Genomic DNA, 17,084 nt, shown 5'->3' with positions numbered 1-17,084 from the left:
TCGTGACCATTGGAGCTACGTGTGCCTTGATCAGCCTTTGAAACTCGATCTCTCGATCTCTTGTGTACTCTCTGTGTTTCTCTGATGACGTGCCTTGATCTCGAGTGCTGCCGACGACGCAACAGATCACACATACCATATACGACTTCATATCAGACTGAAGGAGCTTGCAGTGACCATACTACGTAAACAATGTGGAATGTCGACTACGGGTAGAACAAATCCTCCAGCTCAACTTTGGTATAGGCTGCATGGTCATCTTTCTCCTACAAGTGCTAAGGATTAAATTATCGATCCAATTTTCTCCTGTGGTATCACTCGCAATGGCGATTTACATCGATTTAGCTATTCGAGATAAAGCTTAAGCACAACGGGGAAGTACACGTAAGTCGTAGTCAATGAGAACAGGATAAAATGGAAGAAAGATTGGCAAGACAGTTTTATTTTAGAAGCCATTGTTCTATGACAAGTCCTCTCTAACGAGGACTCACATGCCGACATCTAAATAGCCTCGACCAGGGCAGCCAGTACAATGCAGACAAGCAAAAACAAGAGGTGGTATCGTGCCCATTGCTAAAATCAGAAACGCCATGATGCTGTAAGAGAAAAAAATGCGTCCTCGCTCGCTTTCTGTGAACAGCCCTAAAACGCCGGGTTGGATGCGAGTGTGTGATGCAATGCATAAGCCATGACAAGAATAAAGAAAGAAGGGGAGTATAAGATTGACCATGAGTAGGCATCTTGAATATGGTACAGAAGAATCGAAAGTACTGCAATCAGGCATCTACCTCGGCCAACGACTGAGTTCCTAGACTCTGTTGTAGAAGGGCGGTGGAGGTAGATGATGCTGTTGGGTTTGCGAATACCACTGGTTGGCGGACGAAGGATGATCGAACCACTGGCTTTCGATGTAAGGCAGACGACCTTGTTGACGCTCCTGAGGACGTCCGAGTGGCTGATAATGCATTTGCTCGTGCTGCACATTCTGAGGCTGTTGCATGGCCCGAGAAGGTGGCGGAACAAGCAGAGTCGATACACCACGAACCGGGCGATACGGGCTATTACGTTGAGCCAGGAAGAAGGATGGTGACAACTGAGAGACATGAGTCTGGCCTGCAGCTTGGAAATGACCGTCGGTGGGAGAAGCGGCGGCGGAAGTGGGGAAAGGGCTTTGATGTCTGGATTGGATGACAGATTGGGGCACCGAAGCCATGGCAGCTGGTGTGGAAGCGTGCGAGACAGCAGGTGGGATAGCGGTTGCCGGAGTCCACGAAGTAGGAGGCTGGGTTACCTGACTGACGGGACGCTGCGAATAATTGAGTGGAGGCAGCTGAGGAAGTTGAAGCGGCATGTGCTGCGAAGACTGAGATTGAGGTTGCGGGAGTGCAAGGCTTGGCAGCGTGACCCTTGGAACAAATTGAGACTGGTTCTGAGCAGGTGGAGGGTATGCCGGGGCGGCTCGCTTGGCTGGTGGCTCAGTGTAGCTGTCGAGGCTTCTCTTCCGTGAGACCTGAGAGGACAGATCGGGAAGCGGGCCAAGAGAGGAGGGGTACTGAGGGAAAGATTGAGTGACGGGGTTAGTGGCACCATAGTAGGGAGGCGAGGCGTGGTTTGAGGTCGGCGGCGAAGGAAGGGTATGTGGTAGTTGAGGCATGGGTCTCGAAGCGCGGTCGAAGAAACTGGCAAAGCGGCCCAGCCTGGTCTGCCATTGTGCCCACTCCTCGGCTGAGGTAAACAGAGCATATTTCATGTTGCTCAAGAACTCAACTTCCATGATGTGTACTTCAGCCACCGAAATGCCCGAAACCTCGGCCCATGTCTTGTTTGTGTATGTGTTATCGTCCAAAAACTTGTTGCCGAGCATGAGTGCCACGGTGAGCAGACGGTACTCGCTGCCAGGCTTTCCTTTGACACTCGGATTGAGCTTCTTCAAGCGGTACACGAACAGGAGAGCGAGGATGATGACATTCTGTGTCACCTGGGTCGTCGAGAGAATGGTCGTCACCCACTTGCGGAAGCCTGTTGTGGGAATTGCCTCGGGTACCAGTGAATGCACGTTGTACGTCGTTGCAGGGTCATCAGCCCGGTCTAGTGTGCTAGAGCTCTCGAACCAGAACAAACATGTGATCTGATCTTGGTCAGTGGCCATGCTGAAACGCCCAAGTAACAAATATTCACTGACCTGTGCTGCCAACTCAGCAATACTCCCTTGGGTGTTGTTTACTGATCGTGGGATCTGGAGCGAGGGAGCGATCGCGCTCATGTGAGAATCCCGCTTCTGGTTCGGGGGGTCGATGAAGTGTACAGGGTGCGGTTGATAGACAGGACTCGGTGGTCTTGCAGCGCTGACATCAGGCTTCGGTAGGTGTACTTGGTTTTGGCTCTGACTTTGATTGTGGTCGTAGGTTGTTGGTTGATCGTATCTGCGATGTTCGTACTTGATGGGAGCAACAGATGATCTCTCTCCATAGTAGCTGTTGTGCTGAGGCTGCACATGGGCAGCAACACTATGCATGTCCGGTGGCGGTGTAAGAGGGCTCGTTGAAGGATATGGGACTTTAGCTGATCCAGTAGGAGAGCGAAGGAACTTGTGATGTGAATGGTCCAGGGATTGAGATGTCGAGGCCGAAGAGTCGACAAAAGGGTTGCGGAAATGAATGCCTGGCGGCGGATACATGGACAGCATGAGGCAGACGCAGAGGTGTGATGGAGATGAGAGAATTCGTGTTAGTTGGAGGGCAAGAGCAAGATCAGGACGAGCCAAAGAATTATTGCATGGCCCAGGGTTGCGTGAGAAAACAACAGGGCACGGTCAAGGCTCGTGCTATCCAGGTGGGGGAGGTGTGGAGAGTCAAGCAAGGAGGTTGAGTGCGAGATGAGATGTGAGAGAAGGTGAGGTCAGGTATGTAGACGGCAGGCAGTAGAGTAAGTTGGGATAGAACAGGCAGAAGGTATGACAGCAACGATGGACGGCAGATCTGGCACCAAGACGAAGGCAAGTCTGACCAAGCAAGCCAAAGGTTATTCCATGATGGTTATGACACTGCGGAGTTGGTGGAGGCCAGCTCGTCAAGCACCACCAGCAGCACAGGGTACATAACGGATGCACGCAGGCAGCCAGCAATAACGAAGAGCCTTCCGATGATCATGGCGGGAAGCCCGGCGGCGCTGGCAAACCACAACGTTCATGAGGATTGCCCGGCGTGAAGTGTGAATCAGTGGTCGGTAGGTTCCAGACATGGACCCAAGACCTTGACCGCAAAGAGGCGCAGATGCGAAAGGGAAAAAGAGGGTCAGTCAGGCCAAAACGTTGACATCAATCGCGGTCCAAGCACTGCTAGCTCGCCCGATGCTGGATTATTGGCCAGCAATTCATCAAGCCAAAGTTGCTGGGCTCGCCGGCTGCGTGCCCTCCGATCCCAGGGCAGTCCGCATTAGGCCGTCTATACCTAACTACTGTATCATCGTCGTGTCTCGTCAAAGGTGCGCACACACGCGCCCGCGTAGCTTGCGTAGCTTGCGTAGCTCGTACTGTAGTCTGTAGCCCCTGGGATGCTGAGAGATTACCATATCCATGACCCATCATCCTTAAGCCCGTCCGGCCCGATCAACACGAAGACGAGCAGGAGTCAAGATTGTGATACGATGCCACCGTCAATCATCACACACCCTTGCCGGAGTTGCTGTCGCTTGCTGCTGCTGCGATGCGCGCCGACGGATGTCGGCCTGACCAAGCAACGTAACGACCGCATCCATCCATCCCATCATCGATAATCCGAATCAAATATTGGCTGTGCCAGGTCCCGCCGCTCACGCGTCAAAATTAAGTTCAAGGATAAAACCATGTATGCAACAACTTGTCAGTAGTGACCTTCCATCCTTCGCCCTCCCGACCCATACAGGATTCGGCGTATATCTGCTCGAACACGGGTGTGCATGACCTCCGCGGCTTGTGCGGCTCGAGCATTTGTTTTGGCTCATCATGATCAAAGACAAGGGCACACTTGCACCGCCTTTCATTCGCCAGACCGTACGCCAACCTTGGCAGCCACAAAAGGGCCGGCAAATGGCAATCAAAAAAATCCTCTGACAGAAGAAGAAAACCTTGCAAGGAAGAAGAATCACGGTCCCCAAGCCATCGTTGCGTTAGCTGCGACTGGCGACGCAAACCGACGACGACGCTTGGCTGGCTCCGTCCGTCTCACACGGCCTTGGTACCACCTGCGCAGTGCGCAACAGCCAGCAAAAATATACTCGACACTCCAAACTGCTGCTGCCGGCTGGCGAGCTAATTTAATCGGACCAGTGCATATCTCAAAGCCTCCCCGCGCTTCGCCGTCTTGCATACAATCGACCCACACTCAGCCTAGGCAAGTTGCAACTAATAAGCGATACGATATCCGACTTGTCCGACCAGTGTGTTATGCACACATGTTTCTGGAATCCTCGTGCCTTGTCGACTTTAATAGGTATCACGCCGATGACACTGGCGTTTCTCCCCCTAAATGACTATTGCCGCCGGCGTTAGACTTTCGCCCTTTCTTCTACTCATGACCCACCATGTCTAAATTGAACAGATGGTCTCGAGTAAGCAGCAACATCATCCTGTTCTGGAATTTGTCCTCTAAAGCCGAGGATGTGGCACCCGTCCGCAGTTAGGAGGATTTACAGCTCTTGCTTGTCCATCCGTCACTGCCGTGAGCCGTGGCTCGTTTTGCGGTCGCCTCGATTCGCTTTCTTACCTGGTGCACAGTGCTTCAAGCAAGCGAACACTATCTTTGTCTTGTCACGCATGGTGCAGATGGCACAGCACAGGTGCAGTGATCATTATTGTTACAATTCTACTTTGCTCCAAACCGTTCGCTGGCTGTACCACACGCCAGGGCTTGGTAGTGCGAATCATTGCCTTTCCCAACCAAGCGAGGAATCTGGATCCATCTCCCGGGACCACACCTTCACCTCGTTCTCATCTGCCTTACCAAGCATGCTGCTTCAAAGCAATACAAAAAGCCTATTAAGCGGTGACGAGTCAAATATCGTTTCGATCGTTGTCCTTATTCGACCCGAAGGCGTCGCATCATGTCTGAGTATCTACCACTTGGCTTGAGCAGCATCGAACGGCTACTCGCCAGACTGCATCACGTCGCTAGAGTGTACCCTTAGCCCGTGAGTATCTCCCAGCAAGCAAGCAAGCATCGCACACACGCGCGGCTTGCACGAAACTTTAGGCGCCTTGCGTGACTGCCTTTGGATAATCGATATCAGGATCAACAGGCTCTAACATCAGCACGCCGTTGCAACTTGTTTGCAAGTCACAACTAGTGGTCGCATCAGCCCTGAAGAGTAAATGGACTATGTAGGCAATCAAGGTATGTCCTTGATCAGGTTTCTAGATTTTCACAGCTGCCCAACCTGAGTCGCATGTCTGAACGATGGATGGATAGTGCACCGGATCGTTGCAGGTAGTATCTGCACAGTAACCATCAGCAGTACCGCTTGTTGCAGCATGCTTGCCCTGTACCCACTCGGCGGAACGTCCGAGACAGCAGCTGACACGACTGACCTTGTCTGTTGGACAAGCCACGAAGGTGGAGCGGGACCACATCATCATCAAAGAACAAGCATGCCGCCCGTTTCGCGTCCCATGCCTGATATCGAGCGACGAGGATCTCATATTATTGCGACTCAGGAGCAACGATTATGAGCGAACCCCAAGACCGTATATCCGAAGGGCTAGCGAAAAGCACAGGTCTTTGCTCAGCCTGGACGGGCACCAGCGTGTGGAAACATGTGTGGGGTCGGGCACGCTATTCCAAATGAGTGAGTTTGATTGATCTCGAAGACCATCCTCACGAAACGCGTCCGCACGATGACCTCGGCGGTGGTCGGTTGATGGACCTATCGCGCACACATGCTTTTCTTGGAAGCGGTTTGGAACGTTGACCAGAGCTGTGCTAGAGATTCAAACCCGTGCGCTATTCATGTTACACGCATGATGTGACTCCTTGTTTCGTAAGTTGTGATGTGAAAAGTAAGATCAGATGCAGCAACAAGGAGGTCTCTCCATCATCTAATTCGTCATCAAAGAGAAGCGACAGCTGTGCATCAAAAGCAACCGTTAGCGAGCAAGGTGCGGGTCAGGGTAAATGGTCGGACAAATCAACCATCGATCTCTATTTTGTTTTCGACTCATGATGACAACCTTTTTCTTGGCTTCTTTGAATTACCGCTGTCGCCTGTGTTTGACTATTCAAATATTTTTCCAGCTGTGACTCTATGCAATCCAATCCAATCCGATGGCACAGAGACACGCACGGACGAGCAGCGGAACGGGTTCAACGGGGAGCGGTGGTGGAGCGCACCAGACAAGGAGCTCAAAGGCAAAACCAGTCACCACTAGAATCCTGAAGTCAAGATCCCTCACTCCCGAGGGCGGCCGCGAGTCGTCCATACAAAAAACCAATCAACGCTTGACGCTGCCCGTTTTGCTCGCTCGTCGCTAGTGCATTATTCGAGCAGAAGTTCGTACTCTTGTCTGAGCTCTTTTTGCTGGTTGTTTGTCCACCGTCTAATCTTGCTGCTCGATCAGATCATGTGGACTGGTGTACATTGACACGCTCACTCCATTCCTGCGTCTTATTACTGCTCTGTCCGCCTTGCCTGTGTTGTTGTTGCCATCTCCTTTCCGTGCCGCACAATCCCTCTGGCGGATGGGGCACATAACCACCAAAAAAAAACTTTGACATCGTTCGTACGCGATGGTGTGGATTCGGTGATATTTGCCAATAGATGATCATCTTCGAGCGTGTCCACAGCTGGCAAGAGGATTTTACGAAAACGACTTTTTGCTTAGGGATTTTCGTTTAGCGTGAAAAGCGCCTCGTACGAAAGCCAGCCCAGCCCTTTCAGCTTGGGGTTGGATTGTCACCAACTATCGAATTCAACAGACAGACACGATCTCGAGTACGAAAGGAGAAGTCGGCATCGAAAATAAAAATATGCCACAGGAATGACTCTGCCTCATGTGCAAACCTGAAGGGGTCGGCCGACTGGTCGGCAAGACCGTAGTCTGCAAGATCAGCGGAAAGCCCAGCCACATTTTCTTTCCACCACGATGGTGACGGACCTGACCAACGCGGGAAAGAGGTCTGCTGTGGAGCAGGAACTTTGTTCGCAAGTGCGGCGTCGAGAGATGGAGGCTTGTGCATTTGTTCGGAGATCAAACCCTCGTGCATGTCTCATCGTCTGATTCTACAAACAGCAAGCCGCGGCCGCCGTGAGATCACGTTGGGCAGTTTTGAAATATCTACTACCCCTTGCTTGTAGCCTTGTATTTGCTCCGAAGCACGTCCTAATTGACGACCGAATCAATACCAAGTAGAAAGTCAAAAAGCATCGACGACAGCAAGGGCGTGTCTCCGCCCTTGGCGGTCATGTAACTACCCGGGGTCCGGTAGCAGCATAGCTCCGTCACCCATGTCGATATACGAACTTGGTGAACATGCCTTTGCTCCTGTGACCCGGCTTGCTGGATGTGTTGTTTACGACTCTAATGTTGCTTGTTACTTCGGCAGGCTTGTATCGAGATGAAGAGGCGGCAGCCTACGCATCATGTGTCGCTACATTCTGCAACGCAACCAGGCCCAGACTTCGTCTGTGTGTCGTGGCTTCTCTCTTGACGCATCTCTTCGCTACAAACGATTTCTTGGTGTACCGTCCACGAAACCCTGCATGACCACAGCCGCACCCGCGAACGGGCGGAAAGTGGTTCATGTTTCTGGAATTACAGTGAAATGCTTTGCTTTTAAGCTTTGAATGAAATTCACAATCCAAAAAGCCACTGATCCCACGAATGCGGCGTTTTACGTTACTTCAGCTTGGCTGCAAGCCTCCCCCTGCAAGTGGATGATCATATTTACACTGGGATGCTGGGATCGGTGTTCAAGACTTGCCAACCAAGCAAACCATGATTGTCTCTGCCCCAAGAACATCGATCAGGGCTGAAAGAGAACATGGCGGCTGGATGATGAGTGACGCACTCGAAAAGGAAAGAGAAAAGCAATCATCTAACCAGATATAAAAAAAGCCAATCAAGCGAGATGGCGTTTTTCTCCGGCATCAGCGAATGCTTTTCCTTCGTGATGGTTCGATATGTGGGTATGGAGTGGAGATGCAGCAAATGATGGACGCAGATAGATCCAAAATTGTTCCTCCACACCTTCCATAAGCAAACGTGGTCACAGGGGAGAATCGATCTTTCTGTCCGCTGGTGCCGAATACGATCCGTTTGAGTGAGGTATCATCCATATCGCTTTTCCCGAGGAAACAGTTCAGGGTAAAGGGCTTGAGATGGCGAATTGATGACAACGCCTCATCAACCGGGTCCAAGAATCGCAAAAGGTACCTTGATAGGCGACGTGTGCATGAGAAGAACCATGTCTCGTGATGCTGCTTCTTCGGATGATGATCTCAAGAGAGGCTGTGGCACTGCGAATACCCGGCTTGAATCTCTACCATAACCTCAACCTGCTGTACCTTTTGCAGCATCTGGTCCATACATAGTAGTCAGATGTGCCGGCTGTTGGGCCCAGCGAGCTACGCCCACTAATATCTTAACAACATCTACGCTCATATCTGAGACTGTCTAAAGCGGTCACACACAAGAAAAGAACAGCGCCGAGTACGCGATTCAGGAGTCAGCAGCAAGGCTACTGTAGGGCGTGAGCAGTCATCGGTCTCTTTTCACCCGTCTCCTGTCTCTACACGCTACACACCGCCTGAATAGTCACTCCAATAAGATGTTAAGAATGTAGGTATTCCCACTTCTCGTTTATTAAACCCCTGCAAGGAGACCTTCTCAAGAAAGAAGCATGACTTTTTGCTCTCGCGGCGCTGCGGTCAGCGCAGTCAGCCATATTATTATTCCCGTTCAGCTGGACGTCCTCATGCATGCATGCATCCAGACGCTTGTTTCCTGTGCACATTTGTCTGTTCCCGTAAGCGACCGACAATCTAGTGCTTTTCTGCTGCCTTGCGCGAGAGATGCATGGACAGCCTACCTTATTAGCTGGATCCTAATATCGTACACACCGCGACTTTGAATGCGCTTGCGGTTTGCTCGATGTTCATGGATGTGGGCCTAGTCCATGATCTAAACATGCAGTCACGGGTGTCAGCACCACCTGAGCAAGACAAAAACAAGCACTTCAACGCTTATGTGGTATGTACATGTCGTTGAGCTGCTGCTCTGTCACGAAATATGAACATGCAATATCAGTGTCACGTTTGCATCATGAAAGGTCAAGCGAGAGAAAAGGGTCATGTTCGCTACCATGCAGCAAAGAAACGAGGTACCTTACATACCACTCCTTTATCCGTCATGTACACTGAGACTTGTGATTTATGATCACTCAATTCTTTGCCACTGCAAGAGTGATGGTAGTACCCGACTCGTCACATTTTACGAGCATGGAAGAAGTGTGAGCATCAGGGTAACCTTACAGCATGGCAAGTACGGAAATCATGTCGTTGCACGGAATCAAGCCCGTCTGCTTATTTGCGTAACACGAGGAGAACAAAAAATCCAAAAAGCTGGAAAGAAGGTATTGATACACGGGCGAAGAGTTTCTTCTGTTGATATTACACAAATCACCAGACCCTGTTCTCGCCCTTGATGACAGATTTGGCGCCTTTGGAAGTGACCTTCTTGTGGTCGACGCGACCTTGACCAGGAGTCTTGAAGAACAAACTGGGGCCCTGGCCTTCTTGCAGTGTGTGGCTCATGTAGCCTCTGTGTGCAGGATCTCTGTAGTATTCAATGTCCTTTCTGCTGGCCGGGTCGGGCAGTCTGTACTTGAACTCGGGGCGGGGTGTGAGAGAAGGGGCGCTCTGGATGCTGTAGATAGGGTCTGTCTCGCCCCTCAGAACGCGAGAGATGGAAGGCTTGGTGTAGTAGCGGGTAGTGACCTTGCCGCCAGCGGATTCGATGGCCTCGATGGCTGAAGCACTGGCGCGGCTGACGACGATCTCGACGGGGGTTGTGAGCTTGTCGGAGCTACGGGCGAGCAACTTGATGCCATCCTTGATACCGTGAACGCAACGCGACTTTGCCAGTTCTTTGAGAGTGATGGGTTCGTTTGGGTTGAGACGGCCTGCGTCAATCCATGCTTGGAGGCGGTTGATGTTGAGCGGTGTCATTTCAATCGAGTGCCTGGGTTCACGTATGAGCCATATGTTCGGTCTGGGCCTGCAATGTGAGAAGTGCTCACTGGTTCTCGAAACCTCTGACACCGTGGACAACCTCCTCAGGCGTTTGACCACCATTGAAGTTGCGCGGGACCTTTCCGTGGGCCTTCTGACCCTTGTGACCACGTCCTGATGTCTTGCCCTTGCCCGATGAAGGACCTCTTCCTCTTCTGATCTTCTTGTTGTAAGCGCCCGAGTTGTCTGAGAGCGATGAAAGAATCGAGGCGTTTCTTTGTTGCTGTGGTTGTTGTGCGCTACGAAGGAAAGGCAGCAGCAGCGATGCTACACTCGAGTGAGACGCTGAAGGTCGGCATAGCGATGCTCGCGAGAGGATATTGAGTCGTGGCGGCATGTTTGCTGTTGTATGTGTGTGATAGACCAAATAATCTTCTCTTGTCCCTTCTCGACGCCGCCAACTTCGCGACGCCCGTCGAACATTGGCTCTGACCAATCACGTGCCGTTTCTATCCAGGGTCCATCAGAACGAACCCAGAATCATCAGACTTGTCAAACAGCCAACTGACACAAAGGACAAGACTACTCTCAACTAGACTTCTATGGGTGTAGAAATTTGGTCTGTACTGTACATGCCATCCTGGAGCCAGCCAGCCAGCCATTGTTTTTTTCCCTGGCCATTTTCCTACTGCTATCAACCATCTTATTCCAGAACCAAGCTTCCTCCTGTGACTATTGTGCATAGCAGCGCCACTGCTGTCAAGATTCCCGCTCCAGCCTTGTCACCAGTCGTGATCTTGTCCGTGTTGATCGCAGGCATGCCGTTGCTGCCCGTCGTGCCACTGCTGCCTGTACCTGCACTGGGATCGCCCTTACTCGTTCCTCCCGTCGTCGCTCCCACAGGTGCTGCCAATTCCGTCGTGTCCATCATCATAGCTTGAATTGCTGCAAGAGCAGACATCTGTTCACCTACTCCTGACGTCCCATCCCACGTTGTCGTATTCCATTCACGCCCGCAATGTCTTCCTAGGGCACCTCCTGAGCACTGCCCGGCCGCACCTGTTGCGTCCTTGCGCAAGTACGTGAAGATGCGTTCGTAAAGCTCTGGAACCAATTGTGCTGTTACTACAAGCCATCGGGTGAGGAATGCCTTGAATGCTGGCTGATCGTTGTTGCAGTTGCCTAGCGGTTCACAGGTGATTTCAACCATAACTCCGCCCATGTTCTGAGGGAAGAACCTTTCTAGTGTGGCGTTGAGAAGACCTTCGATGCGATCCATATACTTTGCTTCGCCAGTCTGGATCGTTGTCAGTGTGACTTCTTGCATTCGGCTGAGACAACTCACATAGTTGTAGAGGTATGCACTTCCAGCAATGAAAACACCATAGTTGTATGTCCACTGCAGCTGACTGGCATCCGAGCAATTCTTCTGGGTACTGGATCCGTCGTTGATCTGCCATGTCTGCGTGTTAAGCAGTGGTGTTCCGGCATACCACTCCCATGTCTTGTCTGCCCAATCGACATATGTTTGGTTCTGCGTGTAACGCGCCAGGCGTGCAGCCAGCTGGTAGAAGCCTCCATTGGAGACGGCGTTCTTGTAGTCGTACCCAGCATTGAAGGTGAAGATCTGCCAGCGCAAGCCTCCTCCGCATGTTCCCGTGTCCCATCTTGATGCCTGCTCGTTGAATACAGCCTGCGCGAGTGCCAGCCACGACGGCTCACCAGTTCCCGGATCCTCGAATTTTAGCTCGGCTGCTGTCATGGCACTGAATGCCCAGAAGACTTGATCGTCGTTACCCTGGCCACCATCATGTCAGTCGGCCTGTCACGGCTTGGTGCGCAGATGCTCTTTTGGTAAACGTACAAGTGATTTTGACTGATTCCTTGGCATGTAGTCATTGTCGTCTCCGACTTGGTGCAACAAAGCCTGCTTGACTTCATCGTTGTATGTGGCGTCACCAGTGTAGTACCAATATTCAATCATCTCGCCAAACATGGCGCCTGCTTCCCACCAGTAGTACGGAGCTGGCAGGTTTCCAGGAACGTCTCCAGTACGGTTTCCAGTATAGTAAGACATCATGTCGTACGCGACCACACTCGCAGTTGACCTGATCGAGTCTGTTTGGTGTCAGACTTTGGTGACTTTGTGTCATGGTGTTACTGCCATCTTACCCGGACTAGTGATATCAAGTTGTAGTGCCGACCCCAGGTGTGCTGTCAAGCACAGAGCGCTGACAAGCCATGTCGAAAATACCGGTCTCATCTCTGGAGATTTGCGACCATGTGAATTTGAAAGAGCGACGTTGAAATCGAGTTGGAAGCAGTTGAAAGAAGAGTGCCAGCCTCACGATAAGTTGAGCGATAGACGAAAAGTGGTGGCGTCAAATGGCGGTACGAGCAGACCAGCCTTTGAAATTCCCGGACTGTATCTTTGTGACAGCGAACGAACGACTACTTGGAGCAGATCAAGGTGATGTGATGACGAAGGGTGCGTGTACAATTCCAAGTTGAAACAAGCTGGTGATTCTCTCTGCACAGCCCTCGATGATTGTCGGGTTGTCCAGCATTACTCCGGGGCCCGCTTTTTCATTTGGCCATGTTGAGAAGCGCTGACTGGCACCCGTCCCTCTAGGCTATGAGACATTTCTCATTGGCGGATTCGCAACTCGTCGAGTGATGCAAGTTCCTTGTTGATCCTGATTTTCTGGAAGTGACTGCGTTGCGCGTTGAGAGATGCTTCTTCTTTTTCGTCGGTCCGACCTTTAACTTTCAACCCCCAGCTTGACAATCCAAATATCAATAACCAACTGTGAATCGCTCCTGCACGGCAGAATCCAAAGGGTTACCACTGGATCAGCATCAACATGTCAACCTCTCGACCGCTGGGTGGGTGCCAATCGCACCAGCGTTGCTTAGCGAGCCTTAGCATGCTTGTGTGTTCTTGCTTTCGTGTGCATCACGATTCACGACCATGGCCACAGTTTTGCACCAAAACACGGGACGGACAGCCCTAGCAGCTTCCGTCGTCAATGTTCAGGAACGAAAACGCCATCGATCCGTCTCTTCTACAAAGTGGCGGGCCGCATTTAGAACATGCGTTCCTTTACTCAATGCGGTTAGTGATACTTGACGGTAGGTAATGACAGGGTGCCCCAGCAGACCATAGAAACATGACTCCGAATGCACGTACTGTCTAATTCTCAAGCTACAGTACTGTTCTGTCTGCTAGCTGTGTGTTTCGTATCTTGCAAGCTCTCCCAGGAGTGGAAATGCCTGTCGTTGTACTCAATTGTAGCTATCACCGGTCGATATTGACTTGTTCGCGCAATGCTATTAAAGTTGTATCGAAAAGCAATGTGCTACGTCTGATGATTCTCGGTAGCTACGAGCCTTGTCCACCTTCGCTGGCGAGACAACTTCGCTGGTCGAGTCCTAAGAGTTTCCGATTTCGAGAGGATTTGATAATAGGGGCACGGATATGTATTCCCTCTACTTATCTTGCTTAAAACTGGCGCTGTATTGTTCTAAGCCGACATACCATATTAAACTCCTTTCTGGTTTTCGCGGACAGAAAATTAGAACAGGCATATAAACCAATAAGATTGTAGGCTCTCCACGTACGGCCACAGTCAGCTGAAAACTGGGCATCCCGTCCGCTCTGCCATACATAAGCAGTTGAACGGCAGATTAGTACTACGGTGGGTGACCACGTGGGAATCCCTGCTGCTGTACGTTTTGTTCGATGGACATACTTTTTGCTCTCTTCTTTGACTGATGTCAATGAACCACGAGATGGGTGAGGTTTCATCAGGAATTGCTCTCAATTGTTAACTTATTAATGTCCTCTTCTATGCAATATATTCGGTCATGATATAAGCTCTGTTGCTTTGGTAGTTTCTCGTATACGCTACCTAACGTGGACAATGACAATCCGTCAAACCCAAAACTGTAAATGGTATATCGCCTTCCTGATATGATTTCCCTCCTGATGCACGCCACCGTGCTCCTAGATATCTCCAGACCAAACCAGTAAACCAACAAACTCCGCAAACCCCATAACAGTCTGGCTCGAAGGCGGTTAAAAGTCGTAAACAACATAAGAAATCCATGCACCCTCGAGGAGTGAAGCGAGGTGGCAGCACCCTCATTGCCACGTCCTGATGATTCGACCGAGCGTAAATCGTCCAGGTTCTTACTAACATCAAGACCAAGCACTTGATTCAAAGCCGGGGAGGAAACGGCCGGGTCGGATGCCACTGAGTAGATCGTGAATCATTCCATCGTTCTTGATGCCATCGATGCGCTGCCAGCTGTCGTCGCAACAACATGACTGATCAGGTGCGTTTGAGACATCTCGGATGATGGGCTCGTCGATACGTTCTCGACACTGATTATGCTGGTGGTCGTCCTCTTGCCATCGATAGCAACATTCAACACTGTCTTGGGCCTGTGTCTTGAATGGTCGTCTAATCAATTCATTGAGCTCGCGGGCGGTGCTGATAACGTCTTGGCCAAACTTGAGTCGACCGTTGGCGGTGGAGTTTAGAATGGCATAGAAGCGACTGAGGAGTGAGTGGAACTGCCCGGCGGCCACGTCTTTCTGGCCGCATACTCCAAGGAAGTCGAGACAAGCGGATGCAAGGTGCAAGTCATCCTGCAGCCTGGCGGCGAACCGTCCTTCCATGTGTTGCTCAAACAGCATTTCTGCCACATTGTGGAGTATGATTACACAGCTAGAATAGGCTTGGAAGCTATTCACTTGTCAGTATCATCCACATATCATATTCTCGGCATCTAGGACACTCACATGCACACCCAACATCTTTGGATAATGCCACCTTCGATCAACAACCTTTCGAACAGCTTCGCAGACTCCGTGGCAGCATGTTTTGCCTGTGCTATCAAGCCGTTGACTGTTGCTTCGTCTCCAACAAGTAGACTATTCTTGTCATGCATGCTCTGCAGAACGCGGCGCAGAAGCATGATCCGAGCTCCAAAGTAAAGGAAGTTGACGTAGTAAATGGTTCTGCGCAATTCAAAGGATACCTCGGGGTTATTCGCCAACTCGGTAAGACGCATATCGCGCGGCAGATTCTGATGCCAATGATTCAACTCTTTGGTGATCGTCTCGACCATAAGCGCGCTTAAACCATTGAAAGACAGACTGAGGCGTAGCATGTCGAACTTGATGACTGTGATTCTGACCATCTCGGTTGTGACCTTCTCTTCGAGATTGGCTTCGTCTTCGATTTCAAGGTTCTTCGCGTTCACGAGGTCTTTCGGCAGCTGTAATCCTGACACATACCCGAGAGTCGAAGACAGCCAGGCTTCGAGGAAGACAAGCACTCTCCAGGTTTTCCGAAGTTCCATCCAGTGACTCCGTTCCATGTTGGGTGGACAGACTTGTGGAATTGGCGGTCGCGTCAGAAGATTCAGTCCCATTGCTACAAAGACATTGTTAGGGTAGACGAAACACGATAGTGACCTGTTTAACTTACCAACGAACGTCATGGCAACTTTCTGTTTGTTCATGCAGTTGTATAAAGTGAGCATGACACAAGTTTTGGCAGCCCTATTCGCGTCGGAAGTAACAGCATCTTCCAAAAGATGCTTCGCAGCGCTGTAAATATTCTGTTGGGTGCCTTCTGGCAGATATTCCTTCTCCTTGATGTATTGGGAACCGATAGCTCCCACAGCACAGAGCTCGCAGGTGGCGAGGCGACGGGCTTGCTTGTCACTCTGGGCATCTGCTAAAATTTGGAATTGAGCCTCAATATGGCTGGGTGAAAAGACTTGGAACAGCTTGCCGGACTCGTTGTAGAAAGTGCTGGTACATTTCCGAAGGACATCGACGCTTGGTAGAGGTCTTTCACAATCAGAGAATGACTGGGAGTGGGTGTCGAGGGCAGGTGTATCGTCGACGGGCAATGATGGATCGGTATTGGTACTTGAGTTACAGCTTCGAGAACGAGAAGTGTGGGGAGTTAGTGTAGAGTCGTTGCCGTTGCTGGAGAGAGGGGATGGACCCGAGGATACGGATGAGTCGGACTTCTGGCGTTGTAGAGGCTGAGGCTGAGGCTCAGGGTCGGAGTGGGCCAGTGTGGACAAAAGTTGAGTTGAGGCGTCGGCAGTGCGGAGAGTATTCAGCATTTCTTGTGCTTGAGAGGGAGATGCTGCGCGCAAGGCTTCTATGAATTTCTGCATGCGATCCGACTCTGTCACGAGGGAGGCATTCTTCCTTTTGAGGGCAGTGAAGCGAGTCTCTCCGGGGTTCACGGTATATTCGCAAGAGTCAATGCCCTTGACGATACAACGCTGACAGCTCGGGCGTGCGCCATCACACTGTTTGGCAAACTCAGCACCAAGGCACCGTCTGAGGAGCGTTGACTTGTTTGGACAATACCTTTAGCTTCTTCAAGCGACATTCGCGACAGGCGGCATTGATGGTGCCACGCCTCGATCGGGTCGACTTCAAAGGATAATGATTCTGCAGAGGTTGCAGTACGGGAATATCGCTAGGCCTTGTAGGCTGAGGCGCCAGCGGCCGAGTAATCCCGAGCACTGGCGGCGACATGACTTGCAATAATGATGCTGTGATTGCAAGCAGGCAGACAAACGGGGGGGTAAAAGGCAGTCGAGGCGGCGAGCGATGTAAGTGAGGCGGAGGAGCCTCCGAACGATAATATCGATTGGCGATTAGCGAGGGGGTCTGGAAACAGCGCCACTTGCACCAGGGTTCGAGGGATCGAGGGGTGGAGAGATCTAAATGCCAAAACCAATTCCGAGACTGGGCCTGTTACTCGGAGAAGCAGCAGAGCACAACCAAGGACAAGAACAAGAACAAGAAGACAAAAGGAGAAAGCGACCAACAGACGGCCTAGAAG

General features: G+C 51.2%; 5 protein-coding genes across 5 annotated transcripts; 1 reads left to right on the top strand and 4 right to left on the bottom strand.

Moving 5' to 3' along the window:
- Nucleotides 1-808: 808 nt before the first annotated feature.
- On the bottom strand, nucleotides 809-2,263 carry M437DRAFT_43752 (uncharacterized protein; the record flags this gene model as incomplete). Its single annotated transcript, XM_041020800.1, has 2 exons — nucleotides 809-2,128; nucleotides 2,183-2,263. The coding sequence occupies 2 exons, from the start codon at nucleotides 2,261-2,263 to the stop codon at nucleotides 809-811; spliced, it is 1,401 nt and encodes a 466-aa protein (XP_040881922.1).
- A 1,673-nt stretch (nucleotides 2,264-3,936) lies between these two features.
- Nucleotides 3,937-5,107, top strand: M437DRAFT_64515 (uncharacterized protein; the record flags this gene model as incomplete). The annotated part of the gene is made up of 2 exons (XM_041024437.1): nucleotides 3,937-4,416; nucleotides 4,754-5,107. 2 exons carry the CDS (start codon nucleotides 3,937-3,939, stop codon nucleotides 5,105-5,107), a joined length of 834 nt encoding a protein of 277 aa, XP_040881921.1.
- A 4,541-nt stretch (nucleotides 5,108-9,648) lies between these two features.
- Nucleotides 9,649-10,597, bottom strand: M437DRAFT_82884 (ribosomal protein L15; the record flags this gene model as incomplete). The annotated part of the gene is made up of 2 exons (XM_041027828.1): nucleotides 9,649-10,210; nucleotides 10,269-10,597. 2 exons carry the CDS (start codon nucleotides 10,595-10,597, stop codon nucleotides 9,649-9,651), a joined length of 891 nt encoding a protein of 296 aa, XP_040881920.1.
- A 306-nt stretch (nucleotides 10,598-10,903) lies between these two features.
- On the bottom strand, nucleotides 10,904-12,463 carry M437DRAFT_43440 (putative cell wall glycosyl hydrolase Dfg5; the record flags this gene model as incomplete). Its single annotated transcript, XM_041020741.1, has 4 exons — nucleotides 10,904-11,497; nucleotides 11,546-11,998; nucleotides 12,065-12,318; nucleotides 12,373-12,463. 4 exons carry the CDS (start codon nucleotides 12,461-12,463, stop codon nucleotides 10,904-10,906), a joined length of 1,392 nt encoding a protein of 463 aa, XP_040881919.1.
- A 1,938-nt stretch (nucleotides 12,464-14,401) lies between these two features.
- M437DRAFT_82882 (uncharacterized protein) lies at nucleotides 14,402-16,774 on the bottom strand (the record flags this gene model as incomplete). Its single annotated transcript, XM_041027827.1, has 4 exons — nucleotides 14,402-14,951; nucleotides 15,008-15,644; nucleotides 15,699-16,542; nucleotides 16,604-16,774. The coding sequence occupies 4 exons, from the start codon at nucleotides 16,772-16,774 to the stop codon at nucleotides 14,402-14,404; spliced, it is 2,202 nt and encodes a 733-aa protein (XP_040881918.1).
- Between the last annotated feature and the right edge of the window lie 310 nt (nucleotides 16,775-17,084).

The sequence above is a fragment of the Aureobasidium melanogenum genome (genome assembly GCF_000721775.1).
Source record: "Aureobasidium melanogenum CBS 110374 unplaced genomic scaffold scaffold_5, whole genome shotgun sequence".
In the NCBI taxonomy this organism is placed as follows: domain Eukaryota; kingdom Fungi; phylum Ascomycota; class Dothideomycetes; order Dothideales; family Saccotheciaceae; genus Aureobasidium; species Aureobasidium melanogenum.
The sequence above is the reverse complement of the archived record's forward strand: the minus strand, read 5'-3'. Positions and strand labels throughout refer to the sequence as shown.